Source organism: Helicoverpa zea, chromosome 9 (genome assembly GCF_022581195.2).
Source record: "Helicoverpa zea isolate HzStark_Cry1AcR chromosome 9, ilHelZeax1.1, whole genome shotgun sequence".
Taxonomy (NCBI): Eukaryota; Metazoa; Arthropoda; class Insecta; order Lepidoptera; family Noctuidae; genus Helicoverpa; species Helicoverpa zea.
The window spans coordinates 2,802,459-2,827,853 of record NC_061460.1 but is presented as its reverse complement, the minus strand read 5'-3'; the positions used below and the strand labels follow the sequence as shown (position 1 = coordinate 2,827,853).

The 25,395-nt window shown below is 37.3% G+C and overlaps 4 protein-coding genes across 4 annotated transcripts in view; 3 read left to right on the top strand and 1 right to left on the bottom strand.

Moving 5' to 3' along the window:
* LOC124633371 (alkyldihydroxyacetonephosphate synthase) overlaps window positions 1–4,357 on the top strand; it is a 29,745-nt gene extending 25,388 nt beyond the window's left edge. Inside the window, exons 9-11 of the mRNA XM_047168562.1 lie at window positions 1,102–1,262; window positions 2,195–2,316; window positions 2,535–4,357. Coding sequence (XP_047024518.1) covers window positions 1,102–1,262; window positions 2,195–2,316; window positions 2,535–2,725 — 474 coding nt within the window. The 3' untranslated portion in view covers window positions 2,726–4,357. The remainder of the gene's footprint in view (window positions 1–1,101; window positions 1,263–2,194; window positions 2,317–2,534) is intronic.
* Window positions 4,358–7,260: 2,903 nt separating this feature from the next.
* Window positions 7,261–12,063, top strand: LOC124633359 (innexin inx2-like). The gene is made up of 4 exons (XM_047168551.1): window positions 7,261–7,650; window positions 8,434–8,625; window positions 9,108–9,253; window positions 10,870–12,063. Exons 1-4 carry the CDS (start codon window positions 7,398–7,400, stop codon window positions 11,398–11,400), a joined length of 1,122 nt encoding a protein of 373 aa, XP_047024507.1. The 5' UTR covers window positions 7,261–7,397; the 3' UTR covers window positions 11,401–12,063.
* Window positions 12,064–12,177: 114 nt separating this feature from the next.
* LOC124633360 (protein BUD31 homolog) lies at window positions 12,178–13,101 on the bottom strand. The gene is made up of 2 exons (XM_047168553.1): window positions 12,893–13,101; window positions 12,178–12,750 (listed from the first exon to the last, which is right to left on the bottom strand). Exons 1-2 carry the CDS (start codon window positions 12,984–12,986, stop codon window positions 12,410–12,412), a joined length of 435 nt encoding a protein of 144 aa, XP_047024509.1. The 5' UTR covers window positions 12,987–13,101; the 3' UTR covers window positions 12,178–12,409.
* Window positions 13,102–15,203: 2,102 nt separating this feature from the next.
* Window positions 15,204–25,395, top strand: part of LOC124632879 (unconventional myosin-XV) — a 95,729-nt gene continuing 85,537 nt past the window's right edge. Inside the window, exon 1 of the mRNA XM_047167854.1 lies at window positions 15,204–15,421. The gene's annotated coding sequence lies outside the window, so the exon portion shown is untranslated. The remainder of the gene's footprint in view (window positions 15,422–25,395) is intronic.

Sequence of the window (25,395 nt, the reverse complement as noted above, 5' to 3'; positions counted from 1 at the left end):
AAGTTTTATAGATACGTATATTTTTATTTTGCAGTGTTTTAGTACAAAAAAGAAAAGTTATTGATATCGAAAGATGTTTATTTTGTAACCGATAGTACGGTCACAGTCGTCATAGTATGCACGGCGGCAACGCGAAACCGGTTTACTGACGCGAGCTCCGCTCGGCGCGCGTAAGAATAGTTGGTATCCATATTTTGCTGATTTTAGGGCGGACAAAAGAATGAAAAAGTTTTTTTTACTGATGATGCAGATATGTCCTGTTAACGATTCTCGACCACCAGTTTTTTTTTGCGCACTGCTTAAAATTCATTCCTGTATTGTCAAAGTCAGCGGCCTAGGCCGTCAACTCCGCCCTAGTTTTGTCACTGTATCTACCTTTGGTAACTATCTCAAGCCCCTAAATATTTTAAGTGCACAATCTGAACTCATAAAATCGCATAGGTACGAGTAGGCTTGGCAATGCTTCGAGTAGGTATACTCAAATGATATCATTGTAATCAAGTAAGTATCCCCTTAACCTCATTTATATTTGTTTAATTATATCGTTACTCAATGGTCTACTTACATCGATGATCTCCATAGCCTTTTCCCAACTATGTTGGGGTCGGCTTCTAGTCTGACTTCTCAGACCGGATGCAGCCTAGTCTATGTACATCGGCATTTTCCAAAAATATGTCCTATATTGAGTAGAGAGGCGCAATCCCTTTTTCGAATGTGCCTACTATTATACCAAAGGCCTCCTGGTGTGAGTGGAAAGAGTTGTCAAATTTCACACCTTTTTTCTTCAGCCTTAGTCGTCGTTTTAGCCGTAGCCCTAGTTTTAAACATTCCTGAACCACGAGCCCCTTGCTTGATAAGTAGTGTATCTTTCGCGCGGTTAAAACAATCTCTTACAGCCAAGTATTTTTATTGAAATTCTCTCTTTTTCCGTTTGCTGTTTAAATTTCGCTCTGCAACCTGGGACTCGGGTCACAGTAATCGGCTGAGCGAGGGCTGTTTTACGTGGCTGTGACGCAGTATATCCCTTTTCCTTTGGCAAGTCATCTTTGGCAAGTTATCGTCATCGTCTTTTCGTTTATAAACGTGTTTTCTTTCACCCAGGACGTGGCCATCGAGTACGACGTGGTAGCAGAGTCGTTCGAGACGTCGGTGCCGTGGGACCGCACACTGGCTCTCTGCGCTAATGTGAAGCAGCGCATCCGAGATGAATGTGCCAAGAGGGGCATCGACAAGTACCTCATATCGCATCGACTTACGCAGACGTAAGTTTAGCTCATCACCAATCTATACGTTTAGGTATATAAAAGAGCGATGAGCGATGAGCATTCGGCGTCGACATAGAAGAAGTCGACGCTATTGCTCACAGGAACAAATCACTTAGGACGCTGATGACACCGCGGGGAACAGCTAGCATATTTATAAAAATAAATCCCTATATTCTTTGGTCACGCCATCATGCGTGCGCATGAGGGGAGGTAGCTTGGACCCGCGTGAAGGACAGGATATCTTTGATAAATTCCAAATTAATGGATTGTGAAAACTAATTTTCATAATGTACCTAGCCTGTGAATGTTGTTAGGAACGTAGAAATCTAATCATCAGAATAAAAGTATTCTCATACATCATTATCGACAATTCGCCTCTCATTCATTCATTGCTCAGCGCAAGTTGATACAAAGGTAAAACATAGATACTCGTAGCACCTACATTTTCCAACTTTTTACTATTACTTATCTAGTATTATTAATGTGGTCACGGATTGACAAATAACATGACACATTGCTTGATGTAAAATTCCGATGGCTTATAAAAAACAATATGCCTAGGTACACCTTTATCTATCTAGTAATATTGGCGTATTTTCCCTTAGTTCACGTGCGTCATTGCATATTGTTTGTTTTAGATATAAAGTTAGGAAAAATATGTAGCGTTATTCCGCGAGACAATAAATCGAGGCTCAAATGCGTATGTAGGTACTACTTTCATGCATATGCAGCAAGGGTAACACCCGCCCTCGTGCATATGCACTATCCTCCGTGCCAGTTACCAAGCAACCGAATCTGAAATCAACACTGTTTCGTCCCTCCACGTGGCATCTTCAGGAAATGCATATAGCAGACATATTTTTTCCTTACATTTTATGTCAGGGATTTCCGCAAAGTAACGCCCGATTAAATAATTTACCTTGTTTCAGATATGATGCTGGCTGTTGTATTTATTTCTACTTTGGCCACAATATTGGCAAGTGTAAGGACCCCGTGTCGACCTACGAAGAAATTGAAGAGGCTGCACGAGACGAAATCATTGCCTGTGGTGGTAAGTTTTTTTTTGCACCGTTAGGTTGGTAGATGATTCGAATTTCAAAAATAGTCAACTGAGTGACCCAAAGTTATTTTTGATTACAATTCAAATATAATCTGATTCTTCTGCAAAATTTAGGATTGCTTTGTACAAACTTCCGTCGCTCTATGCTTAAATTTCATTTCCTTAAATAAAAATGATTTATATTATTTTCGTTTGCGTTTCCTTCACAGGATCAATATCACATCATCACGGAGTTGGGAAACTTCGTAAAAAATGGTACAAAGACACAGTGAGTGAACCCGGGCGACAACTCTTACTTGCCGCCAAAAAAGCTTTAGACCCTGACAACATTTTCGCCTTAGGAAACATGGCATTTGAGGAACATAGCAACGAGAATACGTCAGTGAAAAGTAAATTATAAGTTTATAGTAATAAGGTTCAAATCAGTTTAATTTTCGTCTTGGTAAAATTTTATAAACTCTGACTCTTGTCCGAAATTGACTTAAGTAAGTTACTGTGATTGAGGATGGTTGACTCTGAAGCATGGGCTTTATACAATCCAATTAGAGATTTTTAAGAAAATAACGGTTATTATCACAAACACTCGAAATTACACAAGCATAATAAAGAAATAATTTCACATTACCATTTTGTTTTGTCATTTTAAAATAACTTTAAAGTGCTAATAACATATGCATATTATTTGCCATTTGGATTCCGCTAGTCCTGAATCGGGACCATTCATGAAAATGTTTTAGCACGATATCTTCGTGTTCACTTTAGCTAAGTAGGTAAGTTTAGTTTTATAAATAACTTTAAGGGCGAGTCGCATCATTTAACTATACTTAACGATAAACGAACTATAACCACCTTTATACTCGCCGCCTATTGGTCGAATCAGCGATTTGACAGCTGAAAATGGTTCGATTATCCTTATAGTTCTGCGGAAGAATTTGGATTCCCGCGGCCCTGCGCCCACGTGCGAGGAGGACACAGGGGGGTTTTAGCCGATAAAAGTCCGAAACACCCCTCCGCCTTCCCCCAGGCGGAGGAAGTCCATGAGGATTCTCCCCCTCCCCCCACTATCATTATAGTTAAATGGTGCAACTCACCGTAAGAATAGAGTATGGTGACTGCTTTGTTATCGGTGATGCTGTAGCTTTATTATCCCAGAGATATTTGTAACTAATTCTTATAACTATTCCGTTGTTTGTTTTTGTTCTTCTTTTATCATCAACGGCCTATTTTCTGAGTACCTCAGTCGAAGGGTTGTCTATTAAATTGAAATAAACCGTCAATATAGGTGTAAACCAGCCATAAATAATATTTTCATTGTTATGTCGAAACACATATAAAAATGTGCTGAAGTTGAACAAGTTTTAATTATTTGATGTCATTTATAGATACCGTTGCTATCCTCCAATAGTTCAAACTCTGTATAAAAATACTTTCTAAGCTCTGTGATTACAAATACTTACACATTTTATTTGTGGACCTAATTCAAATGTTACATCAGCTTTATTTCTGAATTTGATAATAGCATTAAGTTCAGTTTTTATTATTATTATATTTAAGTAAATTTGTAAAAGCCAAAGAATTGTCCGAAAAACAATAAGTCGGTTTCTGCTGTGCCATGTGACCTTAGTTTTTATTATAAGAAACCTTAAAAATCGTGTTAATTTAAATGATCCATCATAAAAACCGATTTAATTATTGATTGGCTTTACTTATACAATAATTAAATACCTAATTGTATTTCAACCTATTTGACCTAATACTCTAAATCGCATGCCATGATATTTATTAAGAAAAACGCCATAATTGATACACTGGTATCAAAGATTGCTCAATGTTGAATAGTAAAAAATAGAGTGTAGGTATTTATAAATTATAAAATAACGATTGATTTCCTTATTTATTTAATAACATTCACACATTCCTTCTTTAATTTACTTAACATTGTTTTAATAGAGGTTTGTGATAAATAAATATTACTTCTTACATAAGGGAGGGGTGATTGACATTGTACCAATAAAGTTTGTGTTACCAAGAACATTGTGTTTTTTTCTGTTGTATATTTAAACTTCCTATTTATAGTGATCTTGAGAACATAGGAACATGTAATTGCTCTGTGAAGATTATTATTTTTTACAATTTCGGACCTGTTAGTCCCCAGGCCGGCGAACAATTTTTTTTTATACATATACATTTAAGACTTTGTGAGTGCCTTCCTCCTTACGATGAGTCCGACAAACTTTTCGAATGCGCAAATTTTGGTGCCGCTGCGTTTTTTAATGCTGGACTCCTGGAATTGTCGATATGACGTCACTATGACTCTTCGTACATACCTGTTTCATTTTTTGAGATTCGTTTAATAAAGTTAACTAGAAAATGGTGGTCAACTTGTCCGATAACGATCGTGCTGCGTTTGGAGTGTCCACCATCCTGAAAATGTCGGTATGACGTCACTACGACTCTTCGTACATACAAGTTTCATTTTTTGAGATTTGTTTAATAAAGTTAACTAGAAAATTGTGGTAAGCTTGTCCGACAAAGATTATGCTGCATATGGAGAGTCCACCGTCCGGAAAATGTAGATATGACGTCACTGTGGCTCTTCGTACATACAAGTTTCATCTTTTGAAATATGTTCAATAAAGTTAGTTTCTATATTGTGGTAAGCTTGTCCGACAAAGATCATGCTGCATATGGAGTGTCCATCGTCCGGAAAATATAGATATATTTTAAGATTTGGTATAAAGTGCTGACAATTGATATAAAGTATGTTAATAGTAAATGTTGCATTTAGAAAGTCGTTTCGAATGATATATGTAGGAGGGACTACAGGAGGGATTTATCAACTCGAAAACACCTATCGATAAAATTATCTTATATAAGCTCTAGCTTCTGAAATACTAACAATTCGCCGAAGTTTTTTTAATATGAAATGTTGCATTTAAAAACCTCTTTTGAATTATGTATAACTCATTACTAGAGATGGGATTTATTTAATTGAAAACATCTTTCAATAATTATAATTTTAAATAAGCTCTAGCTTCTAAACTACTAACAATTTGTCGGAAGTATGTTAACACGAAATGTTTCATTTGGAAAGGTTTTTCAAATAATATATAATTTGTTACTAAAGAAGTAATGGATTAGCTTGACAGAACCTACCGATAATATAATCTTAGAAAAGCTCTAGCTTTTAAAGTACTAACAATTTGTCGGAGTTATGCTAATACAACCTTGCGCTTAAAAAGATCTTTTGATTGAAATATGGCTCATAACTTCATGTGAGATGTTATTGTCACTTTACATTGTTTTAAGGAATAATCCTTAACACAATGTAAAGTATCAATAATATGCCTTAGGTCAGTCATGTCTTCCAAAATACTAAGAATCGGTAAGTTGTATGTTAAGACGGAATATAGCGCTTAAAAAGATCTTTCGATTGACATATGGTTCTAGAGGTCGGACATTATTCCCTAACATAGTAAAACCTATCGATAATACGCCTTATTTGGGCTATATCTTCTAAAATACTAAGAATTGATAAGTGGTATGTTGAGACAAAATGTTGCGCTTAAAAAGACCTTTTGATTGATACTGTTGATTGATTTGATGTATATAGTCCATTAGTAGATGTGGGATATTATTCCTTAACATAATATAAACTATCAACAATACGTCTTAGTCAGGCTACTTTTTCTAAAATAGTAGGAATTGGTAATGGTATGCCAATTTAATATACTTAAATAATGCACGTGAGTATTTAAGTCAGAAATTGTCAAAAAGAATAAACTTCTTCCAATTGTAATATTTTTTTCTCATTTTCTTGTCGAACTGACTATTTAACTCAATGTATTTATCGGACAAGTCCATATTTGCATTTAGAATAATGTTGTCTATCATTGTTATTCTTGTCCGACATGTATATATGGGGAGACACAGTGACGTCATATCGACATTTTTCGGATGGTGGACACTCCAAACGCAGCATGATCTTTATCGGACAAGTTGACCACAATTTTCTAGTTAACTTTATTAAACAAATCTCAAAAAATGAAACTTGTATGTACGAAGAGTCGTAGTGACGTCATACCGACATTTTCAGGATGGTGGACACTCCAAACGCAGCACGATCTTTATCGGACAAATTGACCACCATTTTCTAGTTAACTTTATTAAACGAATCTCAAAAAATGAAACAGGTATGTACGAAGAGTCATAGTGACGTCATATCGACAATTCCAGGAGTCAAGCATTAAAAAACGCAGCGGCACCAAAATTTGCGCATTCGAAATGTTTGTCGGACTCATCGTAAGGAAGCCACTCACAAAGTCTTAAATGTTTAGGTATCAAAAAAAAATTTGTTCGCCGGCCTGGGGACTATGTAGGTACATTATCTTTAAAAAAAACTAGATCTATATTACCACAAGTGTGAAAAATTTCTCTGTTCTGTGAATAAACTGATTACCTACGTATCATTTAAAAAAAAATTACAGATCAGGCAAAATAACTCATTTATAAGTGCCTATGAAGCATCAATTTGCAACTCTTAACTCTGTTACGGGTAGTGGATGTCTGTTTGAAATGAAAAACCATTACGAACAGTTTAAACTATGGTTACTTACCTGAATAATCTTATTAGCTATTATTTTCAATAGCTTCATTATATTTATAATGGTATATCTACTGATAATTTATTATATAAGTGGTTCTATTGACCCATTTTTGCACTAGGTATCTGTATTAACGCTTTACCGCCACAATGCAATCAATATGAATAGGTATGCAAATACTAGTTTTACTTAGGTGCGGTTTCAGTAATAATCTAAATAAAATGAGTCACAACTTCAGTAACAGGTTGGTAATAAAAGGATCTTCATTAGTTATAAAAACCTCCTTGCTGCCTGCTATGCCTGTTTTCAGTTTACTAATAATCATCATTTGGTTTTCCAAGTGACAGGTCGTGTCAACTCATGAACTGTCAATTGAATACAAAAATTCGCGGGTAGTTAATTTTCTTTTCTGCTCGAAGTTTTTTGAAGAATATTACAATTAAAGCGTGGCGTTGAAATATATTAAATATGATTGATTTGTTCATGCCCTTTCGGGCGTTTTTGAAATTCGAGAACGTTTGTACGGACAACAATGTTTTCCAAATGCACTATAAGGTGACGGTGATAATGTTGCTCGTATTCACGCTTCTGGTGACTTCGAAGCAGTTCTTCGGAGAACCCATCCACTGCATGAACGACAACGAGAAGGATACCGACAGGGATGCCGTCAACAGCTACTGCTGGATCTACGGCACCTACTCTTTGAAAAGCCGATTCGTTGGTGAGTACCCATCTATTGTAACTTATTTCAAAAAACTATTTTTCTAAACTCAGGGTGAACTATTGTCCGCGTTGATGTTAAAACAACTAATATCATCTCGCTGTCGACGCACGAATGCAAGCTACCGATTGTAGCTTGCATTCAGCCTATTTGATCTGGTGTCCTGCAACCACCTCAACCCTTAATCCAGCCTCTTTTGTTTAGAACAGGGGACAGACAAAGGGATAATTTCATTTTAAAGAACTTAAAATATTATTCTTAGTGAAAGCTTATTGCTTGATGCAGGTAAAAAAAGTACTTTTAAGTAGATATTTACATATAATCCCACAATTAATAACTGATTATGCTTTTCCTCCTTCCTCCTACTCACCACCATTCACACGCCAGGTAATCTTACCTATTTATAAAAATGAATTGCTGTTTGTTAGTCTGACTAAAACTTCAGAATGGCAGGACAGATTTGGTTTTAAAATGGTTGTAGAGGTCCAGGGAAGGTTTAAACGATAGGAAGTTTGCTGTATCAGCTAGTCTATATATATAAAAATGAAACCTGCTTTCCATTGTCACAACATAACATGAAAACGGCTTGACCCATTTGGCTGAAAATTAGAGGGGAGGTAACAATAAAGTTCTATCAAAGTACTGATCCCCATCAGCCTAGCCTTTTCCTCATTATGTTGGGTTCAGCTTCTAGTCTAACCGGACACAGCTGAGTTGGTAGCAGTATTTTTACCAGAATATTTATATAAAAGTACTTAAGAAACTATTAAATACTTGTTACAGGTGTGGAAGGCAAGGACATGGCGTACCCTGGGGTTGGTCCAAACACAGGTGACAATGATGAGCAGATTAAACACACATACTACCAATGGGTATGCTTCGTACTTCTCGGACAATCGGTCATGTTCTACACTCCTCGATATCTTTGGAAGTTCTGGGAAGGAGGACGACTTAAGGCTTTGGCAGCTGATTTGAGTAAGATATTATTTTATTATATCTTTTAACTAAAATTAATTTGTCTCTATATACTTATCACCCAGACTGGTGGACTACATCTAAGGATTGGTAAGTGTGGAAGAGATGTAGGACCTTTGCCCAGCAGTGGGACATTATAGGATAGCAATATAATAATCTTTTGATGATTTATGAGTGGGCAAACACTTAGGTCAATGCTACTAGAATTTGACACTACTGTAAAGTTGGAACAATTCAATATCAGGCAGGAGGAAAGTTATTTGCATTGTATTTGTTTCACTTGTTTTCATTTATAATATTAGTGTTTTTTTAGTAAATAAGAATTATTAGCTATATTAATAATTTTAATTCTTTGTTTGTAGATAGTTTGCCTAAGACATGTTTTCATATCTTAATATTATTCAGTAGCCAACAAATTGTTTTTGTTGCTGTTAAAATGATGGTAGTGATATATTATTGCAACACAATTATTTATTTAACAGGTAGCCCAGTCACTAAGGATTGTACTGAGTTCCGACGCGGCGAGCTGGTCTCCTACTTGAGTTACCAACGTGACACTAACTTACATACCCACAACATGTATGCGCTGCGGTATGCCTTCTGTGAGATACTCAACCTTCTCAATGTGGTAAGTACCTATGTATCAAGACACTCATTTGCAGACAAGAAGTTAAGTAGGTACTCTTTATGTACTCAAAAGTTTTTCCAAAATTGCCACATGTTGCTCAATTTTGTCAGCCTTTTAGCCGACTTACTCGTAAGCATCTAGTAAAAAGTTAATTGCCCATAATACGTAGTTTTCATCAAGTTACCAAGAGTTCACCCTGTCTGCACATAGGTTTAGTTTTTTTTTTTCCAAGATTTTTCATCCTCCGAGCCTTTTTCCCAATCATGTTGGGGTCGGCTTCCAGTCTAACCGGATTCAGCTGAGTACCAGTGCTTTACAAGAAGCGACTGCCTATCTGACCTCCTCAACCCAGTTACCCGGGCAACCTGATACCCCTTGGTTAGACTGGTGTCAGACTTACTGGCTTCTGACTACCCGTAACGGCTGCCAAGGATGTTCAATGACAGCCGGGACCTACAGTTTAACGTGCCATCCGAAACACAGCCAATAGGGTTGTTTCCAATTTTCGAAAATTTATTTAAATAGCTTCTAAATAATTTAAAGATCACCTCTCCTATGATTTTGCGTCTTAAATCTCTTTACTTTTTATGTATTCGATTTTTTTCTATTTTTCTTAAAACATTGCCCAGAAAACGCTCGATCACGTGACTGTGACGTCAGAGTATACTATGTGTTCCTTTACACTTTGCACATCTAAAGAGAAGAAACTAATTAGAAAGAAGTCATTGATTTTTAAATTCTAATAATGTATTCTTATAATATAGATACAAAAACAAATATTTTAAACATTTACATAATTTTTAAACATTGGGCACAAAAGAAAATACCTGTAATGTTTTGAATTGTGTACGCGGTAAAATAAAACTGTGCAAAGGAACGTAAAGTTTGTGTTTGTTATTGAGGTTATATTTGTGTCATCTTGGTTTTTAGCAAAGAATTGAGCGACAAAAAAACTATCAGCTTTCACAAATCCTTTCTCCATAATTCTTTTCTAACTTTCTTTCGCTCAAATACAAATAAAAACTAAAGAAAACACCACATCAATTCTCAGTTTATACCTGTCATAGACTGTCACTGTCAAATACTTGTCATTGTCAATGTAAAGCATGTAAAGTGACGACATCGGACTCAATTCGCTGTTTTCAAGGGCATGACGTAATAGACGATAAATTTAAATTTCATAAATTATTTAAAAATTATGTGGTCAGTTATTATTAATATAATATAGCTTATCGTGTTTCTAGTTTTGTGAACTTTCGGTGCATATACAAATTTTTAATTGACTGAATACTAGGAAACAACCCTATGGTGTCTAAGATATACTTAGAAAGTACATACAGACTTAGAAAAGTTGCATTGGTACTTGCCTGACCTGGGATCGAACCCGCGCCCTCATACTTGAGAGATTGGTCCTTTACCCACTAGGCCACCACAACCAAGATTTTTCATAGGGTAGTAAAAGCTTTAGATTTTAGCTTCTGCTCTGTATTTTTTGATGATGAAACATTGCATTGTATGAGTGAAATGGGAATAATTCCATACAGCATGCATTATTTGTAGTATTTTAGACAAAGTGCACTTTGAAAAGCATGCCATAAAAACTCTAATATTTGCAGGTTGGCCAGATATTCTTACTAGACATATTCCTTGGAGGCGCATTCCGGAACTACGGCGCGGCAGTCGCGGCGTTCTCGCACACTCCTCGCCTTCCCGCCGACATGACCGACTTTGTGGCCGCCAACCCCATGGACCAGTTCTTCCCCAAACTCACGAAATGCTGGCTTCGAAGCTACGGACCTTCTGGCACTTTGCAGATGAAAGACCGCCTCTGCGTGCTTCCATTGAACATAGTCAACGAAAAGATCTTCGTAATCCTTTGGTTTTGGCTTATAATATTAGCTTTTGTTTCCACTTTGTCTGTTCTGTTTCGTGTGCTAGTGCTATCCCTTCGGCCCCTTCGCGCTTTAATGATTGCCGGTCAACTGAGGAACGTGAAGAAGAGCACAATATGTCGCATTGTAAAGCGGTTCAGTTACGGCGACTGGTTCATTCTATATTTGCTGGGCAAGAACTTGAACCCCATCATTTATAAGGATTTGATTATAGAACTGTCCAAAGAGTGTGAACATAAAACTGTCATGATTTAATATTTTTCTTTATGGAGGTACTGGTGGACTGGCGTTCTAAATTAATATAATATTCTGTATTATTTGTCATAAATGCATAGTATGTTTCCAAGCAGTTAAAATCGTTTCCAATAACTTTAACACATAAATGATGTCCAGTTCACTGGTAGTGCCATATCATAGAGAAATCATTTTCTCCAGTAAATTGCTCAAGAACAGTACAAAGTATTGTTTAGATTTATAATAATTATAATATTTGATTAAGATAAAGTGCCTTATTTAACTTTAATAAGGTAAAAGTTATAATTTTGAACATTAAATTGATTCTTAGTGTTTAAAAATTTATCTAATTTTTCAATGATTCTAAATTACCTTTCACTATGAAAGAAATAAGATTAATCTTTATTTTATGTCGGAAGTCAAAAATACTTTAGTTGCTATTGTTATATTTTCTTTTTGGTTTTTATAATTGCTTATTATTTTTGTTTGTTAATTAAAGAAAAATAAATTGTTAAGTTTTATTCAGATCTTATTGCAGGGTACTATGTAAGTTTGTACTAAAGTAAATACTCTACAAGTATAGTATTATTAATTGTAATGTATATTTTGTTAACAAGACCAATTATTGTACTTAATTCCCTTTAACTTTTAGTAGATTTGTTTGTAAGATGTTTACTTAATAAATCTATAGCTATATTATCTCTGTTTTATTTGTTCTAAAGCCCTCTGAACTCTGATTAATAATTTAGATTGTATTTAAAACCAGATTCAATAAAACTTGATAACTAAAACACTAGATAGTAAAAAAGTTTTTTGTATTCATATTTCATTACATTATTCATGATGTTCACTTTTAGAATGTGAATTTGTTTCAATACAACACACATTACACACTGATCATAAAAATGTTCCAGTCTATTCAAAGTAACAAGTAAATTTTCCAAGACTCAATTTCGCCAGTTCGATAGAATGCTACAAGTCGAGAATGTATGGTAAGTAATTAAATCTAGAAGCTATGCTAAACTACAACTTATCCAGAACACCCCCTGCACCCACAATGCACGCATTCTACTATTCGACCTTCTTCTAACTTGCTCTTTGGAACCCTACATATACAGTTGGTAGCGAAATTCGTGTCTCTGGTCTGTATACAGCGTAGACAACACAAGTTTTCATAACCGGTCTTCTTCCATTTCGCTATGAGATTGGCGTCAGCAATTTTTTCATCCAAACAGTACTGGTAGAGCTCTCTACTGATAGCCTTGCGTCTGTAGAAAAGATCGTAGATATAACGAGACTTTTGATGATGGATCTTGAAGATCGGCCATAGTGATTCTTGTTTGCGTTTTCCTTCGTGAGGTTCGGTTTCGGCTAAAAAAAGAGGTTGAATGTTGACATGGATAGAAATGAGGGCTACAAACACTACGCTAAAGATCTAAACAATCACCATTTATACACATTTTACATAAAAAGAATTGGCCATTGACACAAATTGTATTGTTAGGTTAGTTACCTTCTCGCATTTTCTGTTCCAATTCCTCTAGTGTAGGCTCAATGAGCTCCCAGCCTTCTGGCGGGGGTTTACGGCTGCGGCGTACTTTTGGCATTTTATACGTATAGAATTTCTATAAACTACACAACTTTTTATTTATAAATAAAATTGTTTGGAGTAAGCAACTAAATCACCAAAACCAAGTTGACGCTTTTTTTGACAGCAGACAGCAGTTCAACGTTGACATTGCTGACATAAACTTCTTAGAGATGTCCATCGAGCTTAGAATTATATGTCAATGGAGATGTCCTATAGTAATGTTATTTTTTATCAACTAAGCGTGTACGATGAAATAAATTCGCGGATATTAAAATTATTATAATCCAATTTTTAATAGTAAGTAATCAAGTTTTGCATTCCTCAAATATGAAACATCTTGTAAAACCCTAATAAATCCAGGTGCATCTTTTCTAAACACATTTGAACCTTGAAATGTAACACATTCTTTGCAATATAGAAACCGCATTACTTAGTATTTACTATTTAGTACCTTTGCCCACAAAGGCATGAGCCTTTTTTTTAATGTTGAACATTAATCCAAAGTGGATTTATTTTTTACGATTTGATAGTTGAACAGTCGATCTGGGGCCCGATTCTCCTAATTTTACTTAAGCGCCATTCGATTGACGTTCGACTCGATTCGACTGAGATCCAATCCCGACTCGATTACGATTGAAGCGTATGTGGCATTCCGCTATTTTTTCTTTGAAATAAAGGTTTTTATCCTTTTCTGTCATTCAATAATGAATCATTTTGTCTGCCAATGATTTACGATTGCAAAATGATTGTACAGCAAACTACCGTATAGACCAAAATCATCAAAATAGCAGACCAATCGCACACCAATCAAATGTCAATCGAATACAATTGGTCTTTTATTAGTAGCAGAATGCCCGATATGGTTAAAACTGCTATTACGATCATATTGCGATTCGATTTCTATTAGATTTTGACATTATTAACTTAGGAGAATCGGGGCCCTGATTGCACAGAAATGGTATGGAGAATTGGAGACAAGTAGTACCCTGTGATATAAAACGTTGCCGTAATAGCATCCTTAGGATGCAAGTGAAACCGCTAGATACAGTTAGTAGGTATTTCAATAAAGTAAGATTACGTATAGTAGGTATAATAAAGGATCTCCTGATGATCTGACTTTGTGGGCTATTCCTGCCTTCGTGTTCCAAACGGGTGTGATTACTATCACAAAACGATTTAAATATATTGCGATTCCTATTTATTTATAAAAATAAAGTTCCATGGTCATAAATATAAAATACTTATTATAGGTGCTTTTTAAAAGGTCTTATGGGATAGAAGAAACGGCAAGTACCTTACTAAACAGTCACTACTAGTACATACCTACTACAATAAATAAATAAAACATTACTGACGAAAGCATCTAAAAAATAACGTTAAGTAATCCATAACAACGCCTCCTAAATACGATAGACTCATAAAATATGTGGCGATACAATTTATTGCTTGCATAACTTTTGTAGGCGTTTCAAGTGGAATATAAAACTCCTATTACTAAAAGGTAGATTGCCCCATTTAACTATTTTGCTGAAATGATACGACAATTTAAATTCATTGGTATGGTTTTAATCACCTACATACATAATAAGAAAACTGCAATCTCTATAATAATTTAATGGTAAATAACAGTACAAATTGGCGGTAAAACTTCATAAAATGAAAGAGAACATCAATTAATATCAGATAGCACTTACATAAGTAATGTAATGTTTCATTTTATGATCCCAGTTGATAAATATACGTTAAATAAGCTTTCACTTTTATGAACAAACATTCACAATTTCTAAATCTTAGCCGGTAAATTGTTTTGCGTCTAAAACGGTAGGTATGTCTTGTTTGCAAAAAATGTATGAGATTACGCTCCAGTTGCGTTGTTTCACTACAAAAGTGGGCAGATAGATGCACACTAATAACTCGTTTGTACAGTTTATACTTAATTAATTGTGTATTAAAATACAAATTATTCTGTTATTAATTGAGTTCGATAAATAATCTGAGCAAATTTTCTAATGAGGGTATAATCGCAATTATAATTTTAATATACCGCGCTTACCTGTGTATGAATAACGGGGCTACCTACCTATACAAGTTGGATGTATTGCCTTTTCTGTTTTCTCTGTCGCGCGCGCCCAAGTTGGTATGGAGTGAGGGGGAGAGTTACAGCCTCGATTAGCACTCGTGGAATGCGGTGTTGCGTTCGCGCAAGCCAGCTAACTCCGGTCCAGTCATTTCATTCGTCGCCGAGAACGTTGTGGTGGCCGCGACCAGGTATCACTTAAAACTTAACCGTGTAATCAAAATATGTGTGAAAATTACCGTTATACGAGTGTTTCTTTGTTATCTATAAGTGAATAATATTGTGACAGTTGTGTACAACACTTGTGTTATGAAGTTTAGTGAAAGTTGACGGAGGTTTTCAAGGAACTCGGGTGTCTCGTCGCTTATTTACCTGTAAGTCAACTTCTTAAGGTATACGTGTCTGGGTGACGACGTTCATTTCGCGTTATTGCTAGCCTTCTGAACTTCGTCTGTCTTAGTTCTGTATCGGCAATAGCAGCGTTTTACCTGAAATAAAACGCATATTAAATACTTACCTTATTTGAAGCTTACTAGTTTGAGATAGGCACCTACGTGTTTTCCGCTTTTATCTCTGTCCTTTTCTACCCCATATCTTGCATCTCTCTCGCACACCGACCAGTTTCACTCCCCACCAGGCAGGAGGCGACGAGTGTTCTCGGCGGCCACAGTTCGTCATTGAGTCGAAAACACCAGGCAGAAATTAAAATGTAAGCTTCAAATAAGGTAAGTATTTAATATGCGTTTTATTTCAGGTAAAACGCTGCTATTAAATTCTTGACCGTTATTTGAAGCTTACTAGTTTGAGACGTGTTTGTTATCGCCTGGTGGAAGTGGACGCCAATGTGAGCAAAAGCACAATGAAATTGTGTATGTAAATAGGTACTTAGGTACACGAGTAATCACATGTAAGTATGTGTATTGCGTCCTGGAATACTAATGTAATCAAAGTTAACTGGTACTGGTACTCAGCTACATCCTGTTAGACTGGAAGCCGACCCCAACATAGTTGGGAAAGGGGCTCGAAGGATGAGTAATAAAAATTAAAAGAGAGATGCAAGAACAAAAGCAAAAATTGATTTCATTTTCTAATAGTAATTAACAAAAACATTGCGATACTTCTTAATAACAATAGTAACAAAAATATAGACATTAATCAGCTGGATTAATTAAATAATCGAGATAACTTGCTACTTCTATTTAGTGGGTATCTTTCCCTTCTGTAAAAATGGGCAAATGTATTGCCTGATCGCCAATTACCCTTTGCTAATATATCGTCCAAAGGTATATTGTCAACACAGATTTTGACGCTACCGCCGAGTGGAAGCTTCCTGGGGTTGTAGTTATTCCTGCCTCTTTTAACAATGTCTTAATCCACCCGCATCATCGTTCGGGTGCCTGCCTTTGGTTGGCCTCTAACGGATATAAATAAATTTAAGGAATTAGCCGATGTCCGTCTATCTTCTAACAAGGCTTTAGTCTTTCTGACCCAATACACTGGACTTAGATTTATATTTTCCTGATTATCCATCAAACAACAACCCGACTGCCTATGACTAGAACTGTCGGTCTTAGAGCCAAAGACTGGCCATAAGATTAAATTATCTTTGTTGTTTTTGAAATGTTCTGGGTCTATTGCAAGCAAGGAAAGATCATGGACTCGCCTTTCCGAAACAAGCTAGCAAAAGAAAGAGCAGCAGTGTGCCTGGAAGTTGCAAATGGATTATTCTCGTCTACGTTTACTGCACTTAAGTAGGTTACCAATTGGTCAATATTCCAGATGGACGGCTTCCCGGGGAACAGGTTTGCTCAGCGCTATTGATTTTAAAATGTGTCCGACTAGAACGTGTGAACCTAGCTCTAGAGTGGTTTCTGCATTGCATAGTGTAGCTATAACTGACTTGTGTAATAAAATAGTATTGTATGCTAGTTTATTTACTATGTGTAAGTCCGCTAAAAGTTGGGTAAGTATAGGTCCAAATAGGGATTCAAGGATTCATAGGATCCAATTTCATACTTTTCGCCCCAATTTAACCATCGACTCCAAGCTGATTGATAAGTGTTGCGTGTGGATTGAAGAAGACTTCAGTCGGAGAGACTCCTTGTCCCTCCCCCCCCCCCATTTCCTTGACCTTAGCAGGGGGTATCCCCGTTGCTGTGTCTATCGGTTTCTGCTCGAGGTTCATCAGTGTGTAGGGTACTGCTAATGATCGGGACTTCAAATCTGCTCGCCAAAATACCTGGTGCCACCGAAGGAACTACTATGAGATTAACTCCCGTTCCTGAATTGAGATGACTGAGGACCTACGGTATAAGGTAAGGTGGCGGTAATACCCATGCTAGCGGGTAAGTCAAAACTTGAGAAAAATGCATCGTGGAACCCCGCTTTCGGGTCCTTCAGATCTAGGGGCACGTAGTACACAACTATGTGTCCCTGGGCTCGCTTCGAGGCAAATAGGTCCACTGCTGATACAAGATGCCACTCCGGTGGAGGTTTGTGTCGGGAGAGATGGTCTGCCTGACTGTTGAATAGGGCTGGTATATGATTCACGACGTGATAGATTTGATACAGCTCAAGATAACTGAATACTCTGTACGTCAAGATCGGTAGGCTCCTTGATCGGGTGCCACCTTGATTTCTTAGATATGACACCACAGTCCCATTTCTGCATTGAAAAATGGCTGTTGATCTCTTTAGCAACTTGCCGTGATTTTTCAGTTAATACTGCAAGCATCTCTTTCAGATCGCAGTGAAAGCCCCATGAACCCATTACGGGAGTTCCGTTCAGTTGTGCCCCCATCCTACATCGGAGGCGTCCGTGGTTATAAGGTGACAGGGAAGTGGCGAATGAATATCCAAGGTTTGGTGGCAGCTGACCAGCCACCACTTTAGATCTGCTAAGGTATCTGCTGGTAGGTTCAACATTGCTATACTCCATTCACCGAGCCGTGAGCCCACAATGTAACCAAAGAATGACACTTTTTCAAAATGGTGGGTATAACCCGATCGATGACAAAAACGTCACATTTTTATGTAAAATGTTCTTAGTATCTGTGGTCTTCAATTAAGTAGGGTTCTATGTATGACAGTCAAGACTTCTAGGTTCATTTTACATGTAAACGATTTACTACATATTTCATTAAAATTAAGAAAATAATTTACGGCATTTATTATACATATTTGATTTCAATTAAGTTTGAAAAGATTGCATAAGTTCCACAGACATCGTTCTAAAATATCATTTCTAATGTTGTCAGTATATTACTTTCGTAGTTATTTTTATAAAATATGATCATTACTTCAATCGTGACTTATAAGAACCCTTTTTATGGTTTGTTCACCGTTTGGCTCACGGTTCCATGAATAGGGTAGGTATAGATTGCTGTTCAACACTGCATTGAGGAAAGTGAGGAGAGCCCGGTAATGCAGTCTGCCGTATGGAACAACGAAAACTTGCGAAGTTTAAAAGTCCTATCAAGCTATGCAGGTCTTCTAAGTTTGTCGTGCTGTTTGTCACGTAGTGCGTTTTGTCATTATCTTGTTGATAATGCTTGCGATTTATTCACTTGCCATCCAAAACATGGTGCAAATGATCCCAAAGTAGGCAAATATATCTTGGTGAGCCACCAGAAAATCGAGATACACAATTATAAGTAACCCTTGAGTTTTCAAAGTTTGAGCCACCCAAATTGGTCACTGTGGCGAAGGTCTTGGGTGCCGTGCTTAAGCCAAATGGTAGGCACGTAATCTGAAGCAGTCTTCTTCTGTATACTAGTCGAAGAACATATCTGTGACCTTCGGCTACCGGAAGGTAGAAGTAAGCCTGGGCGAGATCCACTTGCACAGCCATTCGTCTTTCTGAAGAAACCCTAGCACCCGAAAAACATTTATTAAACTGAAGGGTTCCGTAATTATGAACTTGTTGAGAACCTTGAGATTGAGTATTGGACGGTTCTTTCCGTCGCCTTTTGGGCACAAGAAACATATTGGAAAGAAAGCTGGCAGAATTTGCAGCTATCAATAGAACTTTTTGTTTTATCATTTGGGATATGACGACATCCATCTCTTTGGACTCTCTGGTCAAATCTGGCATTATCTATCAAAGGTGGCTTTTGGCCAATGGTATGCGATACTCAGTTATTATTTTTAACAAGAAAGGCGGAGCTCCCATTTCTTTCCATTGGTCTTGATATAATGTTAGGCAACCCGCCTGGAAAGTCATAACTTACGTGCCTTGTTGGACGCATCAAAGTCCGCCTGCGGTCCTGGACGCTTTCTGTTTCCTCTGTTGGACATGGTTCCTATTGTAATTTACTCGTGATATCCCAAGGGAGCTTTTAGAGTTTTGCGTCACACGCCATTCAGCGTGAGTGTGATTACCATTTCCCTTCGAGGGAAGGTTATAATGGCGACTCTTCGAAAGTCGATCCAAAAAGCCACCCTGCGAGGGTAGATTGCAATGATGGTACGACCCGCAACATGCATGATTGGTACCCTGCGAGGGTCCGTGATAATGAGCCGACCCCTGCGGGGGATGGCTAGTATACTTACTGGTCCCTGCTTTGTAATGATGCTGCTACTCGCAACATGCAAGATTGGTACCCTGCGCGGGTCCGTGATAATGAACCGACCCCTGCGGGGGATGGCTAGTATACTTACTGGTCCCTGCTTTGTAATGATGCTGCTACTCGCAACATGCAAGATTGGTACCCTGCGCGGGTCCGTGATAATGAACCGACCCCTGCGGGGGGTGGCTAGTATACTTACTGGCAGTCCTAGGCGGAGCGTACCAAGTCTTTCAAGGCCGAAAACCATCACACGCCGTGATAATGAGCCGACCCCTACGGGGAGTGGCTAACAGACTTACTGGCAGTCCGAGGGGAGCGTACCAAGTCTTTCAAGGCCGAAAACCATCACACGCCGTGATAATGAGCCGACCCCCATGGGGGGTGGCTAACAGACTTACTGGCAGTCCGAGGGGAGCGTACCAAGTCTTTCAAGGCCGAAAAGCTTTCTTGACACCACCAGCCCTCTTCAAGTGCGGTAGTGACCAGTCCGAACTAAGGAGATGCTGGTTGGACCGCACCTCACACCATTCTTTTTTGTCAAAAAGTTGAACGCCTTGCAGGATTGAACTAGGGCCATAGGTGCCTTAGGAACTTCGGGCTTGCTTTCTTTTCCATAGTCACGTGCACGGGCTGTGGTAGCTTTATTATTTACCGCATCCGTATTTGCTTTATAAGTCACTCATTCTGAAAACAAATTACTGAAAAAAAAAGTACACGGAAGAAACTCGTGACAAAAAAGGGGTAGATGTACAAAATATTAACACTTGATTTCGCAAAATCGAATATCGAACGGTAAAACCGTTAACAAATTGTATAAAATATTATAAACTCACCTGTGTTCTGCGAGAGCACTGAGTTTATTTTTCAACGAAATACTACAGCGGTTGGTTAGACCAACCTTCTCGGGCGGAAAACAAGACGCCAATGACGAACTGTGGCCGCCGAGAACACTCGTCGCCTCCTGCCTGGTGGGGAGTGAAACTGGTCGGTGTGCGAGAGAGATGCAAGATATGGGGTAGAAAAGGACAGAGATAAAAGCGGAAAACACGTAGGTGCCTATCTCAAACTAGTAAGCTTCAAATAACGGTCAAGAATTTAATATTCTCGTTTTTTGCAGCGTCAATTTATGAAAATTCTACCCTTTCATTCCTGACAAAATTATCCATTTAAGTTTTCTTTTCCCTGTAAATAAACCAACAGTGCTTTGATAAATTGTGAAACAAGTAGGTTTCTATAGGTAATTATTAAGTCAGCATAAACCTTATTAGTGTAACAAAACGTCCTATTTTTAGCGGACACGTCTCGATTTCTCGGATATCCGTAAGATTCGCCGGAAACAATCGTTCTTATATCCGGCTCTTGTTTTAAATTTAAGTACATGTTATCGATAAATATCGGCGTTAAATCATCAAAAGAGCTTACTATAATATTAGTCACAAAAAATGTGGGACAACTTTTACTATAGGGACCTCTGACCCGGGTGCGGTCATTGGCCTTGAAACCGAGATTTTGATTTTAATTTGACGAGGATTCAACTGGTACCTACATACACAAAACTCCTAGATGACGTAGAAGGTATCGATTCATAGGTACTCAATACATAACTCAATTATCGGACCCGCATTCGCTTACAATTTTGCAACATTTCAATAAACCTGATTTACCTACTTATTCGCTAATTGCTGGACTGCGAATATTGAAGCTGATGTGGCAACACTGGGAAGGCAACTGGCTATACACCGGTACCAGCCATAACTTCAAACCTTTTGACCCGTAATGTCAATAAAACGTGTTTGTATACCTACCTACTTATTGCGTAAGATTTTTAACACTCCCATGAGATAGGTACCCATGTATTTATTTGTACCTACCTGATGATCTTCAGTTCAAACTTTTTGAGAGAATCATTGAAAGAATGTGATTTACTTTTTGTCAACAAAATAATTTAAAAGCTTTATCAAAGTCAAGTTTGCGGTGGTCATGTTTTACGAAATTCTCTTAAAAGAAAACGACATTATAAAAATTCCGGATCAATTACAGTTGAATTTTTAGAGAAATCTTTCTCTATGAGGAGGAAAAAAGTGTTAGGCAAGTCTTACCATCACCAGGGACCGCATTATAACACGTAAAACTATCCACATTCCAGTTCAAGAGTAGGTTGGATGTTATATCGGATACTAGGACGAATAACATCCACATATTTTCGCACTTATACACACATTTTCGAGTAACAATGGCCATTGGCAAAAATTCCCTAGGTACCTGTGCGCTCATAATATAATAGAAACAAATTAGAAGATAAGAGATGACCCGGTAATCATTGTCTAAGTATTTTACAGCTCATAAGCCAAAAAGTAATAATATAAGTTAATATATAAGTTTTTTTCTGGAGATACTTAGGTCCTATGTTCTTCATTACGTTCTCAGGATTTGTAAAACCGACAATGGGTCATAAGTTTTTGAGAAATTGGTAACATTAATAGTCCTGAAAGAACAATAAGTTTTTCTTGGTAAATAGTGACTTCCAAATCCGCCACAGCACGGTGCATCATAGGCTTACTCCATAAGCAAAGATGACGTAAGGTCACGTTTTTCTATTAATTTTTGTTCCGAGGCATTTCGTGCGGCTCACCGGCATCGATTACTCGTGAAAATCCCGATCAAAGATTCTGATAGAAACCAAACATTACTTGTAGATGACGAAACTACAGACTGCAAAACCTCTCTGTATGAGTATTGAGTATTTAAGTCCTACCTTCATACTTTTCTAAATTAAATTGCTTGACCATGCTGTCAAAACTCCGTCAAACTTTTGATACACATGCATAAGTATTTATATTGCATGTAGTCGGGTCAACACCATTCAAAGGTGAACGTATCGACCTACAAGACGAGTTTGACACATTAAAGTAACATACAATGACTCTATTCAATGCTAACTATCCAAGTACCTTCGTTTGAGAGGCCTGCGCTCGCGTCCACAGCTTCGAAGGTTTTCGTTCGTTCTAATCACAGGCCTACGTTCTACTGCTAATTAATAAAATAATACTGTGAAACATCTCAGCTTGACAAAGGAAGTGTACGTACTTAAGTAATCATCATAAAAACAACGATGCCTTGTTAAGTAATTTGAATCTATAATAGTTATGAGAAATTGAACTTTCTTTTGTTACCTAGTCAGACCTCTATTCATTGCAATCAAGATATTGGCCATAACGTAATCGCTGGCAAAATAACCATTCAAATCTAAAACCTTGAAATGGAAATGTATTGATCAATAAACATTACTCAATGGTTTTCCCACATTCCGTGGACAGGCGTTGTCAAGTGAAGACGCTAAATAACGATTGTTAAGTAATTCGGATGTGATCTGTCGTGCTGAACACTTTGATAGAGAAAGCGCTCGTGGTTCGTGGCTCGTGATGGACGGCGGACGATTCTAACGGATTTCTCCAATACGTTGATGATCTTATGTGTTAACAACTCCTGAATTGGACGTACGCACGCTATTGCTATGAAATTTTAAGATATTTTTCAAGATAAAAAGACAAATCCCGTTATAAATACTTGATATTTGATATGCCGTGTGAAGTACACATCTTCATTATTAAATAGCTACGCACACGCTACGATATTTTATAAAACCGATGAAAGAGCCACAAGTATTATGTAACCAAAGGTCAATTATGTATATCTTGTTATAAACTCATAGATTTACTTCATAAATTAGGAGATTAGGATGATAAAGGTAATAAAGAATTAAGAAACATGTTTGCTGAGCAATTCTTTGCCAAAACATACCATGAATGAATGAGAAACAGCGAGGCTGACAAACCTAATATTCCAACAAAAACTATTTACACTTTTTGTCAGCGCTCGCTCCGTCTTAATTTTAATAACTGAATGATGTCATCCACACACAAAATTATTATTCTATACACGCCATAATCCATTATCAATTAAGGCGTATTAAAAACTGCTTAAGTAAACGCATTTTAGATTGCATCTAAATTGACGACAATGACCTGACGACCCTTGACCCAAAATGTACGAGACGTAATACGTACTCCTTGCAATGAAGTGAACATCGGTGAATATCTAAGATTATTTTTCCGACCCAAATATCGACCAATAGAATTGCACCATTCGACGTCACGTGGTACAACCTACATGGTATTATACTGAAAATTTTTTGAATATTTTCTCTGGTCGTTGCTACGTCAAACTGACAGGTTGTGGCCGACATTTGGGACGGAAAAATAATCTCCCGAATACCACACGAGCTTCATAATTATCTGGCATTTCCCTCAAGGTTCCCTGCAAACAAATAAAGTCGTCAAGTTTTTCAGGAAAAATCACTCGCGCTTCGCGCTCGTTATTTTTTAACCTGAAAAACTTGACTCCTTCATTTGTTTGCAACGAACCTATCGGAAAATACCCGATAATTTTGAAGCTCTTGTGGTATTATAAGTGATTATTACGCAACCTGAGGACCATGGTCATGCAAATTACCTCCTGCTTGTAACTATTACAGACGGTCAATAATTCGCGAAATTGGCTGTACTAGAAGAGGTGACTTAGCATTATATTCAGCAAAAAAAGAAAATATTTTTGAGAGTCTTAGTGACACAGAAAAGTAATGTCAGTATTTTTTTAATTGTCGTATTCCGTAGTTAAGCATTTCATAATGTAACATTTAGTAGGTATGTACCGTAAAGACGCTCACTATTTCATAAATACTAGCCTCATGCACGAATGTTGTACAACTTTTAAATGTGCTAAAAGGCTGCACAATACTTTGACATTGCATTTGCGCATTACTTGTGGCTGTCTAGAAAAATAAAAAACAGCGATCAATCTCCCTGTAAATTTTGATCTGGCCTGTTTAATAGTTTACGTTGTTTCATATTGATTAATTATTTTTTCACAACCCAGATTCTTTTCCTGTACTCTGTATTTTGGTTTTGTTCTAAAAAGGATTTAAATACAAACGGACCTCATTTTGCCTTAAAAGTGAAAACTATATAAACGATTTATATTCTACCTGCATGTCATCAAAAGTCTCGAGCGAGAACTAGGACATGTCCGGAAACCGCACATTTTATGGCGAGCGCGTTAGGCTTGCAACACTGCAAGTACCTCGCATTAGGAACACATGGGTCGAAGGAATGCAGCTATGTGCAGGCAACATGGCCGTCTTGTTTGCCTAATTTAGCTGCCTAGAAAACTATGATTTACTACGTCAATATGCTCCAGTCATATTGTACTAGAATACTCCTAAATCTATTTGAAACTCGTGTTATTAAACAGAATTCAGTACGAAGTGCATAGAAATCGATTACCATTAATAATATGGCTTGGCGTAAGAAACATAATATTTACCAGGTACCACGATTTTGCAAGTATATACCATAATTATATAGATCTATAGCAACATTCGTCAACACCTCATTCTGAATTCAACCTACAATCTTAGCCACTAGAGACATAAAACCTATTTGAACAATAAGCAAGCAAGTAGGTACTATAATGTAATCTAGGTGCATAGGTAGACACCTATACGTTGTAGGTAGCTAGGTAGGTCTACCATCACATCGGAAGTACGTGGGCCGCCGTACACGGCGCGGCGTGCAATCACAACCACAAGTGATTTTACGATATAGACTCATAATTTATTGTTTATTGCGCAGAGAAAGTATGAAATCGGGAGACTGAATTGTTGATGTCACGTCTTAGAAGTTTTATTGTCAGCGATTCGTGATTAAACTTTAATTATTTTG